Below are 24,141 nucleotides of genomic sequence, written 5' to 3'. Positions count from 1 at the left end.
CACAGGAGGTCACCATGGGGCAACAGATGGGACACGGTAGTTCCGTTTACTGTAAGGCAGAATGTGTTGGGGACCCGTGAGGGAAGGCAGGGCTGTACTGGGGAGCCACTGATGTGACCATGGGCAAGCCATTTTGAAAGCATTACTCAAAAGGTGCAGTGAAAACCTTGGGCCTTTGTGCTAAACAACAGACTCGGTAGAGAGCCAGAAACACGAGCATATGCACACGTGTGCACAGACATGCACGCACACACACTCAGAATGTGAAAAGGATGTCATTCACAATAGCACTGAAGAAAATTAACTACTTAGGAGTAAACTTAAGAAACACAAGAGGACGGGGACATGGTGGGAGAGCACCTGCCTAGCACCTGCCATCCAAGTGAGGGAGAAGTTCTCAAAGCAGCAGTCAGACCAAGGCTGGTGAAGCGGACAAGGAGGGGGTCAGCACCCCAGGCAAGATGACGGCATCTGCAAAAGCCCAGGCCCAAGGGACAACTTGTGCCAAAGGGGCGAGCACTGGCCCTCCTGTTCACCAACTGAATTTTCTAATCCAGAAACTGTGCACCTCTCCACTTAGGAAAGTCTTCCACATCCCTCAAGATGCTGTTTTAAGCATCCTCTCCTCTTGCTCCTCTTCCTGTTTCCCTTCTTTACCTTCCTATTTTCCCTCCTCTGTTCCTCCTCTTCCTTCTCCTCCTTCTTTTGTGGTGCTGAGGACAGAATGGAGGACACTGTACATTATAAGGAAGCGTTCTACCGTGAGGAAGAAGTTCTCAAAGCAGCAGTCAGACCAAGGCTGTTGAAGCAGACAAGGAGGTGGTCAGCACCCCAGGCAAGATGACAGCATCTGCAAAAGCCCAGGCCCAAGGGACAACTTGTGCCAAAGAGGCGAGCACTGGCCTTCCTGTTCACCAACTGAATTTTCTAATCCAGAAACTGCGCACCTCTCCACTTAGGAAAGTCTTCCACATCCCTCAAGATGCTGTTTTAAGCGCCCTCTCCTCTTGCTCCTCTTCCTGTTTCCCGTCTTTACCTTCCTATTTTCCCTCCTCTGTTCCTCCTCTTCCTTCTCCTCCTTCTTTTGTGGTGCTGAGGACAGAATGGAGGACACTGTACATTATAAGGAAGCGTTCTACCACTCAGCTACATCTCCAGATTCTGATTTTCATTTACTTCAATTAAACTTGGTGTCATTAAATTTTGTTAATATATAATCTCTTGGGTCAGACTGCATATTGGGGAAAGACCAAAGAGCTTCAATGGTCATAATGAATTAAATCATGTATCCATCCATAATATATATTTACTAAGCATATACTATATACCTGACCAACTTATACAACCTAGATTATTCTGTTTCTCAACTGTAAAATGTAAATAATCAGAGAAGCTATCCAAATTCAGGGTGTGCAATAGCTTGGCCTTGTCTGTGGCAAGTGTTGCATGAACAGTAAGAGTGGCCATACCTGTGACAATGATGTCTGTGGGACCACCAGAAAGGCCAACCTCTCCACTTTTCTTATTTTTTTCTTTTCTGTCAAGTCTGTTTCTTCTCCCTCCCCCTCTTCATCAATGACTAACCTCCACAGGATCTGGGGAGACTGCTTAGTAGGTAAAGTTCTTGCCATACAAGATGAGAACCTGAGTTTGAACCCATCAGCCACATACAGCCAGGTAACACACATCTGTACTGAGAAAGAGGGCAGGAGACACCACAGGCCAGCTAGACTGTTCTGTATACCAGCAAACAACAATGTGGAAGGCAAGGACCAGCATTTGAGGGTGTCCTCTGACCTCCAACATGCACCATCACACACACACACACACACACACACACACATCGGCACTCACATACATATCACACATACATGTCATAAACACACACATAGCATACGATGACATCTTTATATATTGGTAATTAACCTACACAACAGAACCACACAGACATGAACGTGCACGCACAGGAACCTATGAGAATTCTTACACTCACTCTCTCTTAGTTTAAACTTCTTGCCTTTCATGCCATGTATAATTTCTGAAGCTTTCAATGTTTAGAAGACATTCAAATGGACCGTACATGGATCTCACACAAAATTGGAACACTGAAAAACCCTCAAAAACTGCTACTACAAGAAGAAGATATTGACATCAGACTATTAATAAACAAGGCAATTCCCAGATTAAATAGGAAAAAATTAGCTAAATCATTGCTATAACGTCTCACTGAGCCATACTTAAGTGTCATACAATAATACTACATTTATATTTGGAAATATGAATACATTCTCCTTTCAAAGAGCCTGCAAGGTCTAGAATCATTTGCCGTCAACTTGACAAAAGTTTTACCTGTTTTCTTACGATGTTCTAGGTAGGAAAGCTGCTTATGCAGCTGTATGCGAAAAGCCCAGTTACCTAAGTCAGTCAGACACCTCGACTTACCCACTTCAGCCAGAGTTCTGATACAGGACTCCACCGACGCTTTCTGGGACGGAGTGGGCCAGGTACAGTTGTAGATCCTGAAGGCAGACTGCAGCAGCTGAATAAAGACGGGCTGGTGGGTCTGAAAACAGAAAGATGGTGGAGAACAGGGCCACGAATCCGTTAATGTGCCTGGTGAGGGATCCATGCAACGTCTGACAGGCTTATGAAATATGATGCAGCTTGGCCATGTATGCCTCAGCCCTACTTATAAATATCTTTCACAAACACTTGCTATGTGGCCACTTCATGAGAGAAAGCATGCCAGGCACTATAGAAAACTACGCTCATTTTAACTATATCCTCTGTCTCTGTCTCTGTCTCTGTCTCTGTCTCTCTCTCTCTCTCTTACATGTGCATACCTGCTTGTATGTGTTGGTTCCCCTCTGTGTGTGTTAATGGAGGCCAAAGGATGACTTCAGGTATCTTTCTAAATCACTCTACACATCAATGTTTGAGGCAGGGTCTCTCGCTGAACCCAAAACTCACTGTTTTGGATAGACTTGACTGCAGTGAGTTCCAGGATCCCCCAGTGCTGGGGTTACAGAGATCCATCATCCTACCTTGCTTTTTGAAGGCTGCTTGGGAATCTGAAGTCAGGCCTTCACGTTCGTGCAGCAAGCACTTTACCAGCTGAGCTATCTCCTCTGTTCCTTATCTATATTTCTAATCAGAAAAATATGCTATTTCCTGAAGTCAAGGGTATGAATTTCAATATAGCTTTTATAATCTTTTGTTCATCCCCAAGTACAAATAGAGCAGGTATCTCTGGGTTTGGTGTCTGGTTGACTCATACTGACACGAGGGTTAGTAGAGACAACTCCCATGCTGAAATACACGGTCAATTTCATGTGTTTCTACCTATTACACGTTTTTCCCTATATAAATTATAATTAGGCAGAAGTAGTGGTTCAAGCCTGTGATCTAAGCATTCTGGGGGCTGCAGAAGGACTGTGGGGAGTTCAAGGCCAGCTCAGGTCAAAGTGAAACGCTGACTCCAAAACAAACGAAAAAAAGAAATTATAATAGAAATGATACTTTTAAAAAGGTAATGTATAATCATTGTCTAATACTTGGGAACCATAGAAATACGTCTTCAATGTGGAGATAATCAAAGACAGCATCTTAAAGATAACATCATCCCTCATACCAACAGATACCAAAAAAGACACAAAAACTCAGAGATGCGTAATCCATTATATAATAATACATTATATAATAAAATGTATTAGATACAAATTTGTTATACCATATTGCTTAGGAACTAATGACCAAAAAATCTGGCTTCTATTCAGTAAAATTTTCTTCTGCTATTACTGACTGAAGGTTGGCTGATCTGCAGGTGGGAACTCATAGGTGTGAAGGCTGGTTGTATTTACTCAGAGTTTCTCTGAATATGAGAAGACATTGTTCACACAAACAAAAGTTGATGACTCTGTGATGCGATTCTGAGGTGTTATACTATTTAAGAATCATTTTTCTTAGGAATTAATCTTCCTTTTAAAACATGATTTTTAATGAGCCACCCTATAGGTATGCTATGATGTATTTACCTGTTCCCCTATTTGTGGGCATTTAAGGTTGACTTTAAGTATTATAAATAACCTATATGAAAAAATCTTAATTCTGTTAATACTAGGATAAATCACTAAGTTGGAACCGCTGGGCCAGATAACTGTCCACTTAAAAAATCTAATCATTATTTTAATACTTGGCACTCAACATATACATGTGAAAGGTCTCATTCTGCTTAGAAATGAAGGAAACTTTTTTAATTAAAAAAATTTAAATTTATTTATTTTTATTTTCTGTGTATGAATGTTATGCCTGCATGTGTGTAAGTGCACCCATGTCATGCAGTGCCTGCAAAGGATAGAAGAGGGCATCAGGTCTCTTAGAAATGGAGTTACAGATGGCTGTAAGCCACCAGGTGGGTGCTGGAATTCAAACACAGGGCTTCTTTAAGAACAGCCAGTGCTTTTACCTGCTGAGCCAGCTCTCCAACCCCAGGAAAAAGAATAACTTGGGGGGGGCTGTCTTTTTGAATCAGGGTCTCCTTTTAGCCCCAGCTGGCCTGGAACTCACTATGTAGACCAGGCTGGCCTTGAGCTCACAGAGATCTGCCTGCCTCTGCCTCCCGAGTGCTGGGATTAAAGGCGTGCGCCACCACATCCAGCTAGAAAAGATTACTTTTTAATATTTTATTTATTATTTTTATTTTATGTGTATGAGTGCATTGCCTACATGTATGTGAGGGCACCCATGTTGTGCAATGCCACGGAGGTCAGAAGAGGGAGTCGGATTCCCCTGGAACTGGAGTTAAGGTCGGTTCCTAGCAGCCACGTGACTGCTGGGAATCAAACCCGGGTCCTCTGCAAGACCAGTCAGTGCTCTTAACCACTGAGCCACCTCTCCAGCCCTGGAAAGATTATTTTTAAGATGAAGTTTCTTGATGTAGAATGAAGCTGGGAGGAAGGGGCCCAGCAAGAGGGGAGGCTGGGACAGGGGAGGGCAATGATGGGGTTCTCATATACTTGAATAAACGATGCATAAACTGGGTGGTTTATTAAACTGTAAATTTCAAAGTGAGTCAGAAGACAAATTGTAAAGCAAACAGACATTAAAACACAAAAAAACAAGAAGAAAGAGGCATGCAGAGGGTGTGAGAAAGTATAAGGATGTTTACACATGAAAACATCACAAACCCTTTCTCTGTATTATTATAAATTAATAATAGATAAATTTTGGTATACTCAGAAGATGGCATAAGGGTAACAAAGTAGAGCAATCACTGGGAGTGTTGGGACAGACTTCCTGGCTAAACGATAGCTTCCCCTAAGCAGAGAGATAGGTTCTTGGTGGCAGAGTGCATCCTGAGCCCTGGTACAGTTACCTGGAGGCTGGTGCTGTTGTCCGAAAATGGCGAATTGAAGAAGCCGCTCACTATGTTCATGACAGACTCAGTGACACACCTCTCCAGGAAGACATCTGCATGTTTCCTGTCTATGGTTGTGTTACACACCTGCGGAGCAAAGGAAAGCACATCTTCGCGTTATGATTCCATACTGGAACCTTATAAAGGTTGTCCTGGAACGGGTCTCCGTGGCCATGTGCATGCTTTGTAAAGTTCCTATGAATAGAAAGATTTGTGTCCAAATCCATTAAAATTCTATTCATCCGCAGTAGCTTATCCTTCAGGTTCAACTGTGATTTCAGCCTGGGACCATCATCTTTCCCTTCCCCAGGCCCAGTATTAACTTACTGCTTTCTTGTCTAGCATGTCCACCTCTCCCTTGGTCCACAAGTTTGGATTTGATGAAAACCCTCTGTCCCTCATTGAGAGGAAGCCCCAAAGGAACGAGTCATTAGGGTATAAAGTAGTGAGTGGGATTCATGGAGACTTAAGCCTCCTAAAATACCCTGGCCAAAGTGGAGGGGTTTGCATGTGAAAGCCCCCCCCCATTGGCTCATGGGATTAAATGCCTGGTCCCTAGTTGGTGATGCTGGTTTTGAAGGAGCTGCAAGCATCCCCAGCCTTTTTACATCACAACGGGACATCTTCATCTACAAAGCTAACCTTCTACCACTGTACTAGCTGATTACCCCCTGACCGAAAAAGAAAAATCTCTTAGTGTTTTAAGTCGTCTATTTTCTGCACACAGCCATCCTGGGCAGATTGTGGCCCATGGGCCAAGGATTGGACTTGCTTGCAAGGTGGGACCTGGTTGGAGGAAGTGACTCATTCATGGAGGGCAGACCTTGAGGTTTGAAAGCCCTGCCTCACTTCCTGTCAATTTTCAGCTTCCTGTTCTGCCAAGGAGTAAGGTGAGGAGTCCCAGGTACACATGTCTACACGGCGTGGCATCACTGGCTCCCTCCCTTCCCCTCCGTGATAGACTGTACCCTTAAACTGTAAGCTCAAATAAACTCTTAAGTAGGTTGTCAGAAATTTGGTGACAACACCAAAAAGAGTGAAAAATACAGGTGATAAAACACCATGACCAACAGCAACTTAGTTTTTTTGGCTAATGGCTCCAGAGGGATAAGGGTCTGCCATCATGATGGGAGGCAGGGGGTGGCAAACAGGGAGTTCACATCTTCAAACACAAACACTAAGCAGAGAGAACTGGAAGATGGACGCCCCGCGATGAACCCCCAAAGCCCACCCCCAGTGACGTGCTTCCTCCAGCAAGCCCACACTTCCTAAAGGTTCCAGGACCTCCCCAAACAATGCCATGGACTAGAGGCCAAGAGCTCAAATATTTGATCCTATGGGGGACGTTTTTCATTCAAGGGAGGATAAATCCAAACTGTTTCCCACACTTCGTTACCTACCGCTGATCTTGGAAGCTGGGAGTTTACAGCCTCCATAGAGCACTGGGGGCGGGGGCCCCAATACAAGAGCTGGGGACCGACCTGAGGATCGCCATGCTCCGGGCTCTGATCTGATTAAATCTGATTAAATGAGGCCTCTACTAGCTCTTTTGCTCAACTGTATATTTCTAAATGCCAGACTGAACAAAGTGCAAAAGCCAAGAGATATAATTGAAAACACACAAAAAAATTGAGAAAGAGAGAGACAGATACAGAGAGAGACAGACAGAGAGAGAGAGAGAGAGAGCGAGCGAGAGAGAGAGAGAGAGAGCGAGCGAGAGAGAGAGAGAGAGAGCGAGCGAGAGAGAGAGAGAGAGAGAGAGAGAGAGAGAGAGAGAGAGAGAAGCAAGGGCTATGAGAAGAGACTGGAAACCAGGGCAAACAAAGAAAAGTAGCATCACCACGGATGACGGAGCACACGCACGCTCGGGGCCATGTGGTCCAGATGTCCTCCGGAGACACAATTTTTGACTTTTCAATAAGAGCAAGTGGATGTAATTTAATTTGATACTGCTTTAAAATTTTTCACACAGCTCATAAAAGGGAAAAATTCCCTTCTCAAACCATGTGCTCCAGTATTGCTGGCTTGGAAAATAAGGGTGTTGCATGCCGAACCAGTTACTTGGATGGGAGGAAATGAGGGCAGGGTTTGCTCACGGCCGCTTAGGACGGGGCTCAGCCTTCCACCCAGCAGCTCTTTCTTTCCACGTCCAAAAATGACACTCACCCCCTCAAAGCTAAAAGGTTTCTTAGTATAACTGATATTATTGGGCTACTGGGAGGAACGGTATAATTAAACGAAATAAATTACATCTAATTATGTAATCTAGCAATTGTTCCAGTATGTGACAGTTCCTGCGTAGACAAGGTGTTCCAGACAGCAGATCCATTCCACAGTGGAGAATCCCAAACCCTATATATAATGGTTTTGTTTGTTTGTTTGTTTGTCTTTTTCAGACAGGGTCTCCCTGTAGCCCCGGCTGGCCTTGAACTCACAGAGATTCTCCTGCCTCTGCCTCCTGAGTGCAGGGATTAAAGACATGGGTTACCATGCCTAGCATATATATAATGTTTTTATCTTATGCATACATAGCTATGATAAAGTCTAATTCATAAATGTGAAACAGTAAGATATTATCATAATAAACAGCAAAAATTATAACATATTGTAACATTACGTCAATGTTCTCTCCTCTCTCTCTCTCTCTCTCACTGCCTCTTTTTGTACTTTATTTCTCACTTAAAAGAAGTACTAGGTGCTTCTCTTTGGCATATATGAACTTCAGCACCAGCAGTACGTGTGTTGGGCCATTGTTAAGTGAAGTAAGAATTACTTGAACACGGCCACAGCAATAATGGGACAGCTGATCTAATAACAGGAGGCCCATTAAGTGACCAGCGGACAGAGAGTCCATAGACCATGAACAGTTTGACGAAAAGGTGATTCATATCCTGGACCAGAGGGCATAGGATGACCTAGGATGGCATGACCCAGGGTGGTATCACACTCCTCCGAGTTTAAAAGACACAAATTTCTTATTTCTAGAATCTTCCATTCATGTTTCTGAACCTCTGACATGCTCAGATAACTGAAACTGTGGATGAGAGGGGACTACTGCAAATGTCTCTGAAATGAATGGAGCTATTAACATTTTAACAAAAGAAAGGCCTCCTCATTTTAGTTCAAGTTAGGTTATATTTGTGGACCACGGTAATCAAGGATTAAAATTTAAAATGATCCCAGAACTAATATTAAATTGGTTTGCCATGGTGGGCATGAATGAGGATTTAATTCTTTTTACTGAGCAGGCTGAAACTGGCTTTTTGTTAAACAGACAGATCAATGCTGGCACAACTGACCCAGATGTCCTTCTTCATCCAGCAACAGCCTATGCAGTGGGGGGGGGGGGGGGGGGACGAGGAGGGGGTCTTCTGGAGTTCTTGTGCTTCACATGGCATTACTTGAAGCTGGGCACTGGCCAAAGCTACCACCCAGAAATTTCCTCTTTGGTTAGTAGATTAATGAAAGTACTTTTTTTCTAGATAAGGCTTTACTCAAAGTCCTGAGGAGTGAAAGGCCTGTGTTCAACAAACCACACGAACCACTCCCTCTTCTCAAGATGCTTTCCATCTCTTATGAATGGTAACGGTCTCACCTTGAATTCTATGCTATAAGCTCATGAGCATCAGGAAATGTAGGAAGCCTTTCTTCTTAAAATCTTTAAAAATGCCTGGTATGGATCATATCTTTAAACCCAGCAGTCAGGAAACAGAGGCAGGCAAATCTCTGAGAGATCGAGGCCAGCCTGGTCTACAGAGTAAGTTCCAGGTCAGCTAGAGATACAGGAAGACCCTGTCTCAAAACAAAAACTTAAGAACTTATCAGGAACAAATAGCCTAATAAACAGTGCCATATTTCTCTATCCAGCTTTTAAACTTACTTTATTTAGTCTTTAAAACAAAGATTGGAAATGAATCAAATAAAATTACATCATGCTGAAAGATCGTTTTATATGTAAAACACATGTTTTTAAAGTTTCAATCTGTTTGCATATATTAATGACACACAATCACTTCCTATAAAGCATTTCCATGTGCTGTCACTACACTAACATCCACTGCAAAGCCAGCCTCCATTCCAACATCTCAATGCACCACCATGCTTTAATCTGGTTTTAGAATGGGTTTGAGATAGAAATCAAATCATTACAAATCATTTTTTCAGTCACTTCCTTCTTGCAAGTTGGAATGAGATTTCCTTTCATAGATTCATTCATTCATTCATTCATTCATTTATCTATAGTTATAAAGAATTATACAAAATGACTGATTTTACTTTCAGAGCTGTGAGTTATGTTTCACCAAAGGAAAAATTGTCAGAGGAGGGTGAGGACTCAGTCTATACGGCGTGCTCTGCTGGTCCTCTGAAATAAATTTAAAACACTACGACCAAGTTGTTTATGGACACATTGGAAGCCCCTCTTTACCACCAGCTAGCTCGTGCCTTCATGCGTGTTAGTTGGGTTCAGCTAACATGGAGTGCTGGCCAATTCAGAGAAAGGAAAAGAAGACAGGAACACCCTTGTACCTCTGCCTCCTTCCCACCCTGCCTGAGGAAGGCCCCCATGCTCCGTGGACCCACCTCCCCCGGCAGCCCTGTTTCAAGGGCACCAAGGCTCCTGTGCCCTGGCCTCCCAGCCTCTCTGGCCTCCAGGCAGTCACTCCTCACCAGGCCTTGCTCCCAACTCCAACCCACACTTCTCAGAGCGTGTCTTGTGTTTCCTACTGGAACTGGCTGCTATACCTGGAGATGATAATTATTTCTGTCAGTTTGATGACACGGCGTGATTTTACTTCATACTTCTCACACTGTTAATAAGGCTGGGCATTGTGCATGGAATCCAGTTCATTGCCACATCTGTCAAGTCAGAGCAGTTCAGACCTGCTAAACCACTTTCCAAAAGCCCAGTTACAGAGGACTGCACCCTACAGTCAGCTCAACACACCACACACAAGCTTTCTTTGGCCTTCTCACTCTGACTCTCTGTTTAGAATATCAACTTCGTTGCCTCTCATCGTGTAAACTATTTTTTTTCTTTTTGAGACAGGGTATCACTGTAGCCCCGGCTGGCCTAGAGCTCACTATGTAGATCAGGCTGGCCTCCATCTCTGCTGGTATCAAAGGTGTGTGCCACCATGCCTGGCTAATTTTTAACATCCAGGTACTTCTTCTTTTAAATAGTAGTATTTCTTTACCATAAGACAAAAACTTTCATTTTATAAAAGAAAATGATAATCTATACATTTTAAATTCATTTATATTTATTTTATGTATGTAAATGTTTTTGCCAGTATGTATATAAGTGCACCCAGGCATACAATGCCCAGGAAGCCAGAAGAAAGTATCAAATCCCCTGTGATTGGAGTTATGGATGGTTGTTACCTGCCATGTGGGTGCTGGGGAATGCACCTCAGTCCTCTGAAAGAGCAGCCAGTACTCTTAAGCTCTGAGCCCTAGTCTATACATTTTTGTTCTAGTTTTTATCTGGAATTTGTGGCTGTAAGTGACCTGATTTATGGTTTCTGGTAAAGTCTTTCCATATTGACCCTCAACTTCCCTCCAACATTTATCAAATGGAATTTCTGTGCCTCACTTTTAGGAACAGCAGGTCACTAATGGCTTCTAAAATATCTCCCTAAATTTCCAGAATACATCCGATTCGTTTTTTAAATATTCCAACCCAACTCTGTAAGAATGCTGGGGCTTCCATCTGTAATATGCTTTACAATTTGAAAACACACGTCCGTCACGATCGTATCTTCCAGGGAAACCAATCCAGCTTTAGAAAATCTTGTTCTCATCTACTGCCAGGTTAACATGATTATGCATTTGTTCAGTTCCGTGGTGTATTATGTGGGGCTTCAGTTTGGAGTCACTGTTCTAACTCCTAGTCTCATATGTAGCTTTAATCTAGTAATTTATACCCCAGACTAGGAACTAGAGCCATAAATCCAAACAAAATGAAGTCCCCACTCTATCAAAGTCTTTGTTCTAGTCAACAGGGCCAACACCTGAGGCTGGGGAGATGGTTCGGTGGATAAAGTGCTCTGAAAGCATGAAGTCCCCACATAAAAGCTGGGCCTGGCTGCATGTGTCCATCACCCCAGTGTGACAGGCAGAAACAGGAGGATGCCAAGAGCTCATGGCCTAGCCAACACAGTCTGCATGGTGAGCTTCTAGACCAGTGTGAGACCCTGACTCAAGGGGATAAGGTGGAGCAGGGTAGAGAAAGCACCCAACATCCTCCTCTGACGATGGCATGCATGTGCATGGATGTACCCACACATATATACATGTACCCTCATACACATACATGTACCACATATGCACACCTCCACACACACATATACATGCATGTACCCTCAGACATGCATGAACCCTCACACACAGATATGTACCACATGCACACCTACATGCCCCCACACACATATATGCATGTACCCTCACATACCTGTATGCACTACACACATACACACGCACATGCACATACACATATGCACACATGCATTACAGAGTGAGAGATCATAGACACAGACAAATAAATAGGTAACACACTGAGGAAACTGAAATATCCAGGCCTGATCATAACTGAATTCCTCCCGTCTTCTGCTCTCTCAGTGACCGCCAGCTCGCAAGGATGACTGACAGTTACCTTCGGCACACACTGCCTGGAGGCTGCCCACAGACCTTTCCACCGTGACAGAAGCTTTCTGCAGCAGTGATGTCCAGCCCAAGCCCCTGGGTATGTGAGCTCACTGAACATTTGAAATGGGACTAGCGTAACTAAGTAAGTCACTTTTTAATTCTTCCAACATGTCTCATGAAAGTTTAAATTTAGACATCCACGTGTAACAGGTGGCCCCATTACAGGGCAGGGAAACTCTAGTGTCAATAATGTACTTTTAATCATGTCCACCACAGAATGAAAATCCAAGATCAGTTGAGTATTCCTCGGGGAGACTAAAAACATTGCACAAACTAGGGGTGGGACCTCGTTTTCTGTCACATTCCTTTGTGAGGCCAAAACTTCCACGCATTTGTGTTTTTGCTTCTTAGTATTTTTTATTACGTGTCTCATCTGCTCACACGCTCAGTTGGCTCACAGTTCTGAGATCATTTACATAAAGGACATGTGGAGCTGGGGAGATAGCTCAGGGGATGAAGTGTTTAATTTGCAAGCAGGAAGCCATAAGTTCGGATCCTCGACACCCATGTAAAAAAGCTGGGCTTGGCTACCTGTGCCTGTACTCCCAGTACTGGGAGGAGGCAGAGGCAGGAGGACCTCTGGGACTCCAAGGCCTTGAGCCTAGCCAAAAAACAAAAGCAAGCTGCAGGCTCCGTAAGAGACGTTGTCTCAAGGGGATAAGATGGAGCAATAGAGAAAGACACCCAATGCCCTGCTCTGGCCTCTGCATCCCTGCACATAGGCACACACACTTGCACACACACGTCTCACATACATACACAGACATACATACATAGACACACACACATTTTTTAAAAAGAACATCTTTCTTAATATTAATATATAGGAACTCTGAAAAGTATAGAAAAGTATGAAATGGAAAACAAAAACTATCCAGAATCCTACAATTCAGATAAGACCACGATTAACATTTTGACAAATTTCCTTTTAATCCCTTTGCATTTTGCCCCATGACGTCACTCTGGATAGCCCCTTTCCACACACAGCCCCTCATCGGCATCTCCCACACTGAGAGGCTCAGATAGCATCTCAGCAACACAAACACCTCAGGCCATGATTTATTTAACCATTTCCCTGTTATTAAATATTTAAACATTTGATGCTGCATATCATAAAAATATGTTAAATTTCCTTGACCATTAATTCAAGATCACATTTCTATTTCCCAAGGACAGGTTTTTGGAAGATAACTTACACAACACATTCCCAAGGCATGAAGGGAATCTAAGGCATTACCAAAATGCTTTTCAGAAAGACTGCATGCATTCTATTCTGCGGGGTGGGCCAATGAACCATCACCGACGTCAATATTACCTTTTCACCCTCGTAACTTTGGCGGCTGAAAACTGGGTCTTATTTCCCTTCATTTTTTTTGTTTGTTTGTTTTTGTTGTTTTGGTTTTGTTTTTAGTTTGGGTTTGGGGCGTGTTGGGTTTTGTCTTGTTTCTTTGAGACAGGGTCTCCCTGGAGCACCAGCTGGCCTGGAGCTTGATATGTAGACCTGGCTGGCCTTGATCTCACAGAGATCTACCTGCCTCTGCCTCCCCAGTGCCGGGGTTAAAGGCGTGCACCATCACACCCAGCCCCTTTGTATGTTTTAAATTATTGACAGTTTAATATTTTTCAAAAGTTCATGAACTACTTGTATTTCCTCTCCCAAAACATCGTGGATGCCTGGTTTTGCCCATTTCCTTCTTATACTGTTGGTGTTCTTCACACGAATATGTATGTTTTTAATGGAATAGTACGTAATTTCTTTTAATGTTTTTTAAACTTTATTTATATTTTTATTTTATGTGTATGTGTGTATTGCCTGCATGTAGGTAAGTGCACCCATGTCGTGCAATGCCTGCAGAGGACAGAAGAGGGGGTCGGATCCTCTGGAACTGGAGTTACAGATAGTAGTTAGCTGCCACGTGGGTACTGGGATTCGAACCCAGGTCTTCTGCAAGAACAACCAGTGTTCTCAACCGCTGAGCCATCTCTCCAGCCCCAGGATAATACATCATTTTTTTAAAAGTATAAAGTAACTCCCATTTTGATATTTATGTTGTTTTAATGTACTTAAGTATTAAAGTCTCAAACAGTAAACTGTATGATTTTCTTTCGTCAACTCTATCCATTGCTTTTATGTTTTCTAGAAGTTTTTGTGTCTGTGTGTGGATATAGTATGTGTATCTGTGTCTGTGTGCATAATAGGTGTGCATCTGTGTGATGTGTGTGTGAGATATATGTGTCTGTGTGTTGTGTGATATTTCTATGTATGTGTATCTGTATGTGTGTGTATATCTGTTTATGTCTGTGTGTGATTTGTGTGTAAATGTATGTCTCTGTGTGTGTGGTGTGTGTGTGTGTGTGAGAGAGAGAGAGAGAGAGAGAGAGAGAGAGAGAGAGAGAGAGAGAGAGAGAGAGAGAGAGAGAGAGAGAGAGAGAGAGAGAGAGAGAGAGAGAGAGAGAGAGAGAGAGAGAAACATGGAGGTCAGAGGGCAACTCTAGGAGTCGATTTTCTCCTTTCACTGTGGGTTCCAGGGATTGAACGCAGGTCATCAGGCGTGTGAAACAAGCACTTTCAGCCATTGAGTGACCTCGCTAGCCCTTTCTTTTATCTGTAAAAAGAATTTTCTCACCGAGGTAGGTGGCCCACACCTAGGGTCCCAGCAGGAGGAGGAAGGGACAGAAGGATCTCAAATTTGAGGAAAGCCTGAGCTACTTAGCAACATTGTCTCAAAAGTAAGCAAAAAGCGAAGCCATCTTTCTCATCAGAGACACATAAATCCTCACCGGTAGCTAAGCCCATTTTTATGGTCTCTGTTTTCACATCTATGAGGCCACTGGACTGACTCCGTCGTAATCGGTTCACCCCAAGAGCCAGGGTCCTCAAGTCAACAGTCCTCACTGAATGCCTATTTCAAGCCAAGGATGATTTTGGTCCTGTTCTGGTTTCACTTCTGTCGCTGTGATAAACACTCTGGCTAAAATCACCTTACGGGGGGAAAGGGTTTATTTGGCTTACAATTCCAGGACAGTCCAGCATTTCAGGGAAGTCAGGCAGGAGCTCAAGCAGCCGGTCACAGCACAGCACATCCACAGTCAAGAGCAGAGAGCACAAAGCACGGGTGCTGCCTGCCTGCTGATCTGCTGCTGTCTTCACTCAGGCCATCCAGGGCCCAGCCTAGGGATGGTGCTGCCCACAGTGATCCAGCCACTTCACAATCAAGACAATCCCCACAGACATGCACACAAGCCAACCTGATCTAATTCCTTAATGGAGACTCTCTTCCTGGGTGATTCTAAGTGGGGTCAAGTTGACATTTAAAATTAACCATCACAGTGAGGACTCATCAGTGAGCAAAACATTTTTTAAAAATCACTACCTTAATGGAGTTTATACTATCAATTTAAGAGTCCAGAGACAGAAAACAGCCCACAGGCAAATACTGAGACAGCTGTTCAATTACAAATGCTCTATGGCCTCGTGTATTACACGTGTTCTATGGGCTCTTATTACATGTGCTCTATGGACTCTCATTACATACATATGCCATATAATCTCTTATGTCATATGCTCTACGGACACTTCCTACATGTGCTCTATGACCACTTATTACATGTGCTCTATGGACACTTTCTACATATGCACTATGAGCTCTTATCACGTTATATAGTCTCTCATCGCATATGCCCCATGGCTTCTTACCATAGAAACAGCTATAATAATTGAGACACCTGCCTGGAAAACTGACAGCAATTGGAAACTGGCCAGTAAGTCTGGCTGAATCTGCGAGCTCCAGGCTCAGTGAGAAAACTTGTCTCAAAACCCAAGATAGAGGGCATGCCTAAAGAATGACACCTGAGGCTGACCTCTGACCTCTAGACATCCATGCATCCACATGCACTCGCACCTGCATACAGACATGTACCTTCACATACATGAACCAGCACATGTGCGCACACATGTGTACACACACACACACACACACACACAGAGCTGATTAAAATAAATACAGCCAGTAATGTGACACTCAGGAAGCACTAGAGGACAGAGAACTAACCCCATCATCAAGAGTCGAATAGGTCTTTGGTCCAGATGGTCACCAGCCCTGTAACTCAGCAGAAAAACTAAAGAGATAAGCCCACGGACCCTGAGAAAAAATGTGCTACAGAAAGAACAAGAACCACAGAAGAGACATCTACAGTTCTCTGCGACGATACCTTTAGGGGTCAAATGAAAAGAATACTTAAGTTGAATTAATCATTAATAAGAAAGTTATAGAACAGCTATTTAATTCTACCTCATAAAATAAATGAGAAAACGTCTCAAAGTAGATAGAAACTCTGGGTTAACTCCTACCTCCTATTCGTCAAGTTATGAAAGGGAATGAAAGACCCAAGTGCTCTATCCAAAAATGAAATAGAGCTATGAGGGACAGACAGAGGACCACTGGGGTTGCTGCTCACTACCCTAGCTCCAGGTTCAGTAAGACCCTGTGTCAAGGAGGAAGGGCAGAGTGATAGAATAAGACACCCAAGGTCCTTCTCTGGCCTTTGCCCATAGATATATTCTCTCTCTCTCTCTCTCTCTCTCTCTCTCTCTCTCTCTCTCTCTCTCCGAGGCTAACATCGATCATCGTCCACCCCCTCCAGGTGCTTTCTGATAATGACTCAAGACCCCTGGCATCAACAACAATCAGTTATGAAGTCAAAGAAAAGCATTTCTGTCCCACAAACACTAATTTTAGCTGCATCAGAACATAGATCAAAGTAGGCTGTCATTAAATGCTTTGAAAGACAGTCCCAAGTTTTTGAGGTCTAATAGCTTTGTGGTGTATTTACAGCCTGTGGACACAGTCTCCATTAGGCCACCGGAACAGTAGGACAATATGAAGCAATGCAGCAAGCTTGTTAGAACCACCTTTCGGGAAAGATGTTCTGAAATTTGCCCTGTTCGGACCTTTTTCTGGTTCCCTGTCTAGAACTTGCAATGCTAACTACTCTTGCCTTCACTTTCCCTTTACATCTCCCATTCACCATCAAAGACTTTCTTTTCTCCCTAGAGTTAAAAGTTACGCAATTTGGGAGTCCACTGAAGGGGTACCCCAACTGCCTCACCCTGTGTCCCTGTTCAGCATGGAAGAATCCAGAGCGGTCTGCATCCCAATTCCCCATCAGCAATGTGGATCTTTTTAAATAAGTTTTTACACTGATTTAACAACTTGCAGTAATCAGTTCTCTCCTTCCACCATGGAGGTTCCAGGGGTTGAACTCAGGTCATGATGCTTGGCCGCAGGCACATTTACCCACTGAGTTATCTTGCCATCTGCCTTGCGTGAGTCTTAAGACAAAAGACAAGATGCACATACAGGAGCATAAAAGAGACAGACAGGGGTGGCACCGGAGGGCATTGCTCACAAGCAAAAGACCTGGTGGTGAATACAGAAACCCAGGGAGAAGGGGGAGGGGAGGTCACCACATGTGTTGATCTTTCAATCCTCTTTGAAACTAATTGCTCTCCAAGTTTGTCCCGAAATACAATTGTGCAGACTGGACCCTCATGGGTTACTATGTTCTAGTTCAGATGAAAGGGGATCCAAAATACATGGAAACCAGGATCCTAGACACCACATTGAGAGAGGAACCGGTGAGCCATGGATAAAACACTGGGAGACCAGACAGCTGGGTTTGCAAAGCTGTTGGAGGAGAATTCTTCCATTTGGCATCAAGCCAAGATAATGAACTAGCAAATTATGTCTCTGGAACCTATAAGCAGAACTAGGAGGCTTGTCTAGAAGTTGGTAAGTTCCATAAGTCTTATGACTTGTAATTTCATGGTGGACCTGGAGAACACACTACTCCTGGTAACAGCTACATCTTTGCTGAGCTGAACAGCCCCATCCTGCTACAAAAGCAAAATCAAGGTAAAAATTATAAAAATGAAAACTTTGACTCATATAAGAGCCTTTATCATTTAAACTGTGCAGAAATAAAAGCAAAGCATGTCAGAAGTAGTAATGTCATTGTTACTAGAAATGTTTGGGTGTGCTGGAATTAAGAGCGGACTTTACATTGACCCGGTGGCTGTTCTCTGCCAGCCCTCAGTGCCGGTGTCTTAGACGCAGCTCGCACAGCCGCTCTCCTCCAGTTTCTCGTCACCACATCTTGCTGATGTAAACCAGCTGCTCCAAGATGCCACAATTTTGTTGTGAGCACCTGAATCAGAATCGTTTCCTCTGCGGCGATTTATATCAACTGCTGTTTACATGGCCACCTTCACGCATGCCTGCCTTCATGCATACTTGGCTTCACACATGTCCACCTTCATGCATGTATGCGTCTGTGCATGTCCTGCTTCATGTAGACCTACCTTCATGTGTACCTGCCTTCATGCTTGTACTTTTTCATGCATGTTCCATTGATGCATGTTCCATTTCATGCATGTCTGCTTTCATGAATGCCTGGCTTCATGTATGTCTATCTTCACGCATGCCTTCATGCATATCCACCTTCATGCATGTCCACGTTCATGCATGCTCTGCTTCATGAATATCTGCCTTCATGCATGTCCCATTTCATGCATGTCTGACTTAATAGCTGCCCGTTTCCATGCATGTGCTGCTTCATACATGTCTAGCACCATGCATGTCTGGCCTTGTGCATGTCCAGCATCATGTACATTCAGCTTTAAACAGTTCCAGCGTAAGTCATGTCCAGCTTCAGCCATGTCTGGCACCGTACCAGTCTGGTGCCATGAAGGTTTATAATCATGTATGCCCAGCCTCATGCATGTGTGACCGCATGAACACAATTCCTGGCTCTTGCCTGTGTGGACAGTTTCCTTCTGTGTTAGCCTCAATATTATGTGGTTCAGGGTTTAGAAGCTTCTTACAGCCTTGTAGTAACTCTGGTGATGATGATATAAGGTCACCAACCCTCTTACAGGTGCAAAATGAAACGACAGTTTCATGTGTATTATCTCTCGGAATCTTCCCAGAGCCCCCAAGAAAATGTATTGCTGCTGTATTCTCCTATCAGTAAGGAAACTTGGGGTCAAGGGCTGTGTGCCAGCCCCACATAAGCAGCTACTTAAAGAAAGGCAGAGTCTGGACCTGAACTTGGCTCTGACTAGTTCCTTTGAAATCTCTGTTCTTGGCCATCACTGTCCACTACGGTGACTCTCAAAGGGAGGCCCCAGGACCAGCAGCTGCAGTGCCACCTAAGAACTTGTTTAAAATGCCTTGTCTCCAGGGACTGGGAAGCAGAGCCCAGCAAGCTGAAGGGGAAGTTGGCCTAGGTGTCACTGCATTCCCTTAATCTTTCTTCAGGGGAGAAGAGAAGCCCAGGAGGGAAGTCCCTGAAACAGGACAGGTGATTTCCGGTTGGCGTGGTGAAGGGCCGCTGCTCTGCGATACAGAGAAGAATCAAGGAACACAAACGTGCAGGACAGCTAAGCTGCACAGGGGACAGACAGGGAGACCGAGGAAGCCCCAGCGCCTTCGTATAAGGAGTCACCACTACCCACTTGACCTAATTTGGTAAAGCGAAATTTCCTACCCCAATAGCTTTCAAAAACCATCAACCTCTACACTTTGCCCCGCCCCCCCCCCGAATTTATCAATGGAAAGAGAGCTTCCAAGGGCAGCTGTCCTAGGCTTTTCTTGGTTTAGAAACTAAAATACTTTTCTGCTTTACGGCTCATGCTGCTGAGAATGTGACCTTGGACCTTCTCAACCTTATCTTCGGCCACTGACGGGCAACTCTGCGGATCAGTGTGTGATCTCCTTAATATGCGCCTGCACGTGCAGTTTAAAGCTCAGTCACTGGCCCAGAAATCATCGTGCGCTTCAAGGACTCAGGAGACTCTTGCAGCTCACAAGGTTTTCATAAGGCCGGTGGGAACAAATATAAATGGCACGCAACACGTGGGATGAAATGGGATGATCTCGTGTAAGTTTATGGAATAAGGGCCTCACTGATCCTGTCCCTCCAAACACATCTACACAGGGCCTCCATACCCTACCAGCCCTGGGTGAGTCAGAGGGTCAAAGGGACAACAGATGGTCACCATAATTCATGCAAGTTCAGGTCACCATAATTCAAGCCTAAGGACTTATCTATACACTACCTTCTCTAGAAAAATCTTTATCTGAGTTTCATGTCTCACAGCTCTAAAGAGAAAACTAATGATTTTTCAAAAATATTTTACTTATTAATCACTGTTATTATTATTTTATGTGTATGCAAATATTGCCTGCATGTAAGTAAGTGAAACCGTGTCATACAATGCCCATGAAGGACAGAAGAGTATGTTGGATCCCCTGGAACTGGAGTTTTGGATGGCTGCTAGCCACCATGTGGGTACTGGGAATCGAACTGTATTGTCTGTAAGAGCAGCCAGTGCTTTTAACCACTGAACCATCTCTCCAGCCCCTAAAGATTATTTTTAAACTAAAATAATAAGACCAGGTTTGGTGGCTCACACCCGTAATCCCTACATTTGGGAGACTGAGGCAGGATGATTGCTTTGAACTTGAGGCTAGCCTGGACTACATACTTCCAGGCCAACCTCGAATAGAGAATGAAATCTTGTCTTAAATATATAGAAAATAGGCCAGGCGTGGTGGCACATGCCTTTGATCCAAGCACTCGGGAGACAGAGGCGAGCAGATCTCTGTGAGTTCAAGACCAGCCTGGTTTACATAGTGAGTTCCAGACAAGCTGAGGCTACAGGGACACCTTGACTCAATAAGACCATATAGATAGATGATAGATGATAGATAGATAGATAGATAGATAGATAGATAGATAGATAGATAGATAGATGATAGATAGATGATAGATATATATATAGACAGAGAGAGAGAGAGATAGATATAGATAGATAGATAGATAGATAGATAGATAGATAGATAGATAGATAGATAGATAGATAGATATGGTCTTATATGAGTATATAATAAAATAATTGACCCCTGGGCATTCATAATAATTCATTATGCAAAAGAAAAGCCAACACAGAAAGAGAATTCAATGATAACCTCTCCTCATTCACTTATTATTGACTCTCCACAGCGTCAACTCATAAGCCAGGCAGTGTCCATACAATGCCATCCAGTACCACAGGCTTCCACCCCAGTAGAAACAACAAGAGGAAATGAACTCACAGTAAAAGCAGAAGATAATTCTTCAGACACGAGCAAAAAAGCCAGTTGATGAAATGACTAGAATGTGTTTCCAAGGGAGGCTGAATACACAATCGTGAACACGTCCTGACAAGACCAGGCTAGACCACCTGAGGCCTCCTGCAGCTGTCGTTTTATGTACATCCACAGGAACACGTTCTGACAAGACCAGGCTAGACCACCTGAGGCCTCCTGCAGCTGTCGTTTTAAGTACATCCACAGGAACACGTCCTGACAAGACCAGGCTAGACCACCTGAGGCCTCCTGCAGCTGTCGTTTTAAGTACATCTACAGGAACACATCCTGACAAGACCAGGCTAGACCACCTGAGGCCTCCTGCAGCTGTTGTTTTAAGTACATCCACGGGAAGAGGTTAAACACAGACGACTCTGCCAAATGTCTCCTCTAGCCAATGTAGCAAGGCCACTAAAAGTCCATTTAAGAACAGACAAGCATAGTCGTTAATAAAGGTATAAGCTGAATGTTTTGCCTGACACTGTGCATACCAGACTAGGTACTTTATTTATATTAACTCTTTAAATCTCACTCACAATCTCATGGAACTCATTCACGACTTCATGAATAAGACAGGCTGAATCAAAATGTAGTTGGTTTAACTGCAAATTTTTATCTAGGTATTCAGAGTTGAATCAAAAACATAGACTGATTACCTGACACCACAGCAAGAGGCTTTAGTGGGGGCAGGGAACTTACCCTCGCCATGTCCACCAAGAAGTTCTCAAACAATTTCCAAATGTGGTTACTCGTGTAAATCTCCTTCATTTCCACTTCGGTGTCAACGTAACAGTGGTTAACAAAGTTCACGTAGGCGATCTTGACCTGTACGAGTTTCAAATGCAGAAGGAAGTTCATATCTCCGCTGTCTGCTTTCAAATATCCATTATGACATGGATCCATAGATCCATCCATTAAATAGGATCTGTTAGCTCCTCTAGGACATTGCTGCTTGTTTTCTGCCTACTTATGAAGGGTTTCCCCTTCCTTTTTATAGCCATTTCACCCGGACCCAGGGGGATCACAAGACCTAGCAGTCCATTCCCTTATGCCCGGTGATTGCTATGAAGATGAACACTTTACTCCAAGCAAACCTATCATCTTTGAGACAATGAAAACATGACAAAAAATCTCCAAGAAAAGTACGTGCACATAAACAAATCCCATAAATCATTCCAAGGGACTCCTGGGTTATGAGAGTCAGAGCCATAACGCACAGGGGCAGGCTTTCCTTATGGCTTCCCTGTGCTCCACTGAGATCTAAAAATTTCCTCAAAGGCAGGTGCCTGTGTTGAGGTCGGTCACAGGGGAGGGAACAGCAGGGCCACCCAGTGCCTTGCCTCCGTCATCTTCACATCAGCTACGGCTTTACTCTGTGTTTTCTATGCACAAAGTCCCTCAGCCTTTCCTATGCCTCATTTTATTTAACAACCTCTAAAAATCCTCCTAGCCAGATGCTGTAATTATTTTACTTTAAAGTTGTGGAAACATAACACTAGAAATATTAAGTAGCTAGTGGAGTCAGTCACACAATTAAGAAGCAGTAGATCCAGGATCCTGACTCACTAATTCAGTGGAAACAGGTTTTCTGAGCATCTCTTCTGACTGAGGGGGCTTAATGATGAAGGGAACCGCACTTAGCTGTCGTCCTCCTAGAGCCAATAACATCAGGACAGGGTGTGAGAGGTGACGATCTAGTAAAACTCAGCCAGCTTTCCATTAGACATCTGGACAGCCTCTCTTACGTTGGACGGGGAACTCATTGCTGAGGAAGCAAAGCTTGTGTGGAGACGCAAAGGGTGAGGTGGGGTTAACTCTGTGAGCACAGGGAAGGCAGAGGCCACAGAGTGGGCCGCACATGGAAACAGGCACAGTCCAAATGGGGACCTCACATAAGGGTGCAGCCCGTGGGCTTCCTTTCTACACTGCGCCATCTCATCCCGTCACAACCTCAGAGAGGAATCAAGGACCCTCGGACTAACAATTCCCCCAAGATAGTCTTTCAAGTCCATTACTATAAGACACCAGTCCAGGACTATTTGAAATAGAGTGCTGGACCTTCCTTGACACCTTGTCTTCGTTCTGTGCCATTTCAGTGTATCACACACTTACGTGTGATATCACACACAATATGCCACGAAAGTAGACAAGAAGGGAACTATTACACTGATGTTCCTGGAAGTCTCACTAGCTGAGCCTCAGCAGCAAAGAGCCAGCTTCTGATGAGGGTTTTTGCCCTAGTCATCCAAGTCAGACTAGGACAGAGGCTGAGAGAGGATGTGGGCATGTTCCAAAGAAGGCATCTGTTCCACACAGCAAGGGGAGCCCGTGGAGTCTAACGCGCACTCCTGAGGCACCATCCTAGCCTTGCCTCTCCGGGCAATGATTGTGATTCAACTATGAATCCCTACTTCATGCTCAGGAGCATGGTAGAAACTACAAGTAAACCTTTCACAGTAAGCGCACAACCACATGCAGAATTAAGGACCTCTAAAACTGCCTATAAAGGACACGGTTCTCCTTCATAACTTCTTGTGCAAAAAAAGCAGATACTTTTATGCTTTTACATTTTGCAAATTACATTGCTAAATAAAATTAATTTCTCTGCTACATAGATGATCCTATTTTAAATATTAGTATGGGAGACTTCTGACGCTGAGGTGAACCTTAAAATGTCAGTGGTGGGGCTGGAGAGATGGCTCAGCGGTTAAGAGCGCTGACCGCTCTTGCAGAGGACCTGGGTTCAATTCCCAGCACCCGCATGGTGGCTACGAACCATCTTTAACTCTAGTTCCAGGGGAATCTGAAGCCCTCTTCTGACCTCCTTGG

The 24,141-nt window shown here is 43.9% G+C and overlaps 1 protein-coding gene across 2 annotated transcripts in view; it reads right to left on the bottom strand.

Moving 5' to 3' along the window:
* Nucleotides 1-773: 773 nt before the first annotated feature.
* LOC115067260 (inositol 1,4,5-trisphosphate receptor type 2-like) overlaps nucleotides 774-24,141 on the bottom strand; it is a 27,109-nt gene continuing 3,741 nt past the window's right edge. The window contains exons 2-5 of one of the 2 annotated variants that reach the window (XR_003846684.1): nucleotides 22,012-22,137; nucleotides 5,375-5,503; nucleotides 1,470-2,563; nucleotides 774-1,092 (exon numbers count right to left, since the gene is read on the bottom strand). Coding sequence is in view for 1 of the 2 variants with exons in the window: in XM_029554794.1 (XP_029410654.1) it covers nucleotides 2,264-2,563; nucleotides 5,375-5,503; nucleotides 22,012-22,137 (555 nt within the window). In the remaining variant the exon portion in view is untranslated. Of the gene's footprint in view, nucleotides 2,564-5,374; nucleotides 5,504-22,011; nucleotides 22,138-24,141 lie in introns of both variants that reach the window. The other variant, XM_029554794.1, reaches the window with a different exon arrangement.

The sequence above is a fragment of the Nannospalax galili genome, unplaced genomic scaffold (genome assembly GCF_000622305.1).
Source record: "Nannospalax galili isolate Female #2095 unplaced genomic scaffold, S.galili_v1.0 scaffold2785, whole genome shotgun sequence".
In the NCBI taxonomy this organism is placed as follows: domain Eukaryota; kingdom Metazoa; phylum Chordata; class Mammalia; order Rodentia; family Spalacidae; genus Nannospalax; species Nannospalax galili.
The sequence above is the reverse complement of the archived record's forward strand: the minus strand, read 5'-3'. Positions and strand labels throughout refer to the sequence as shown.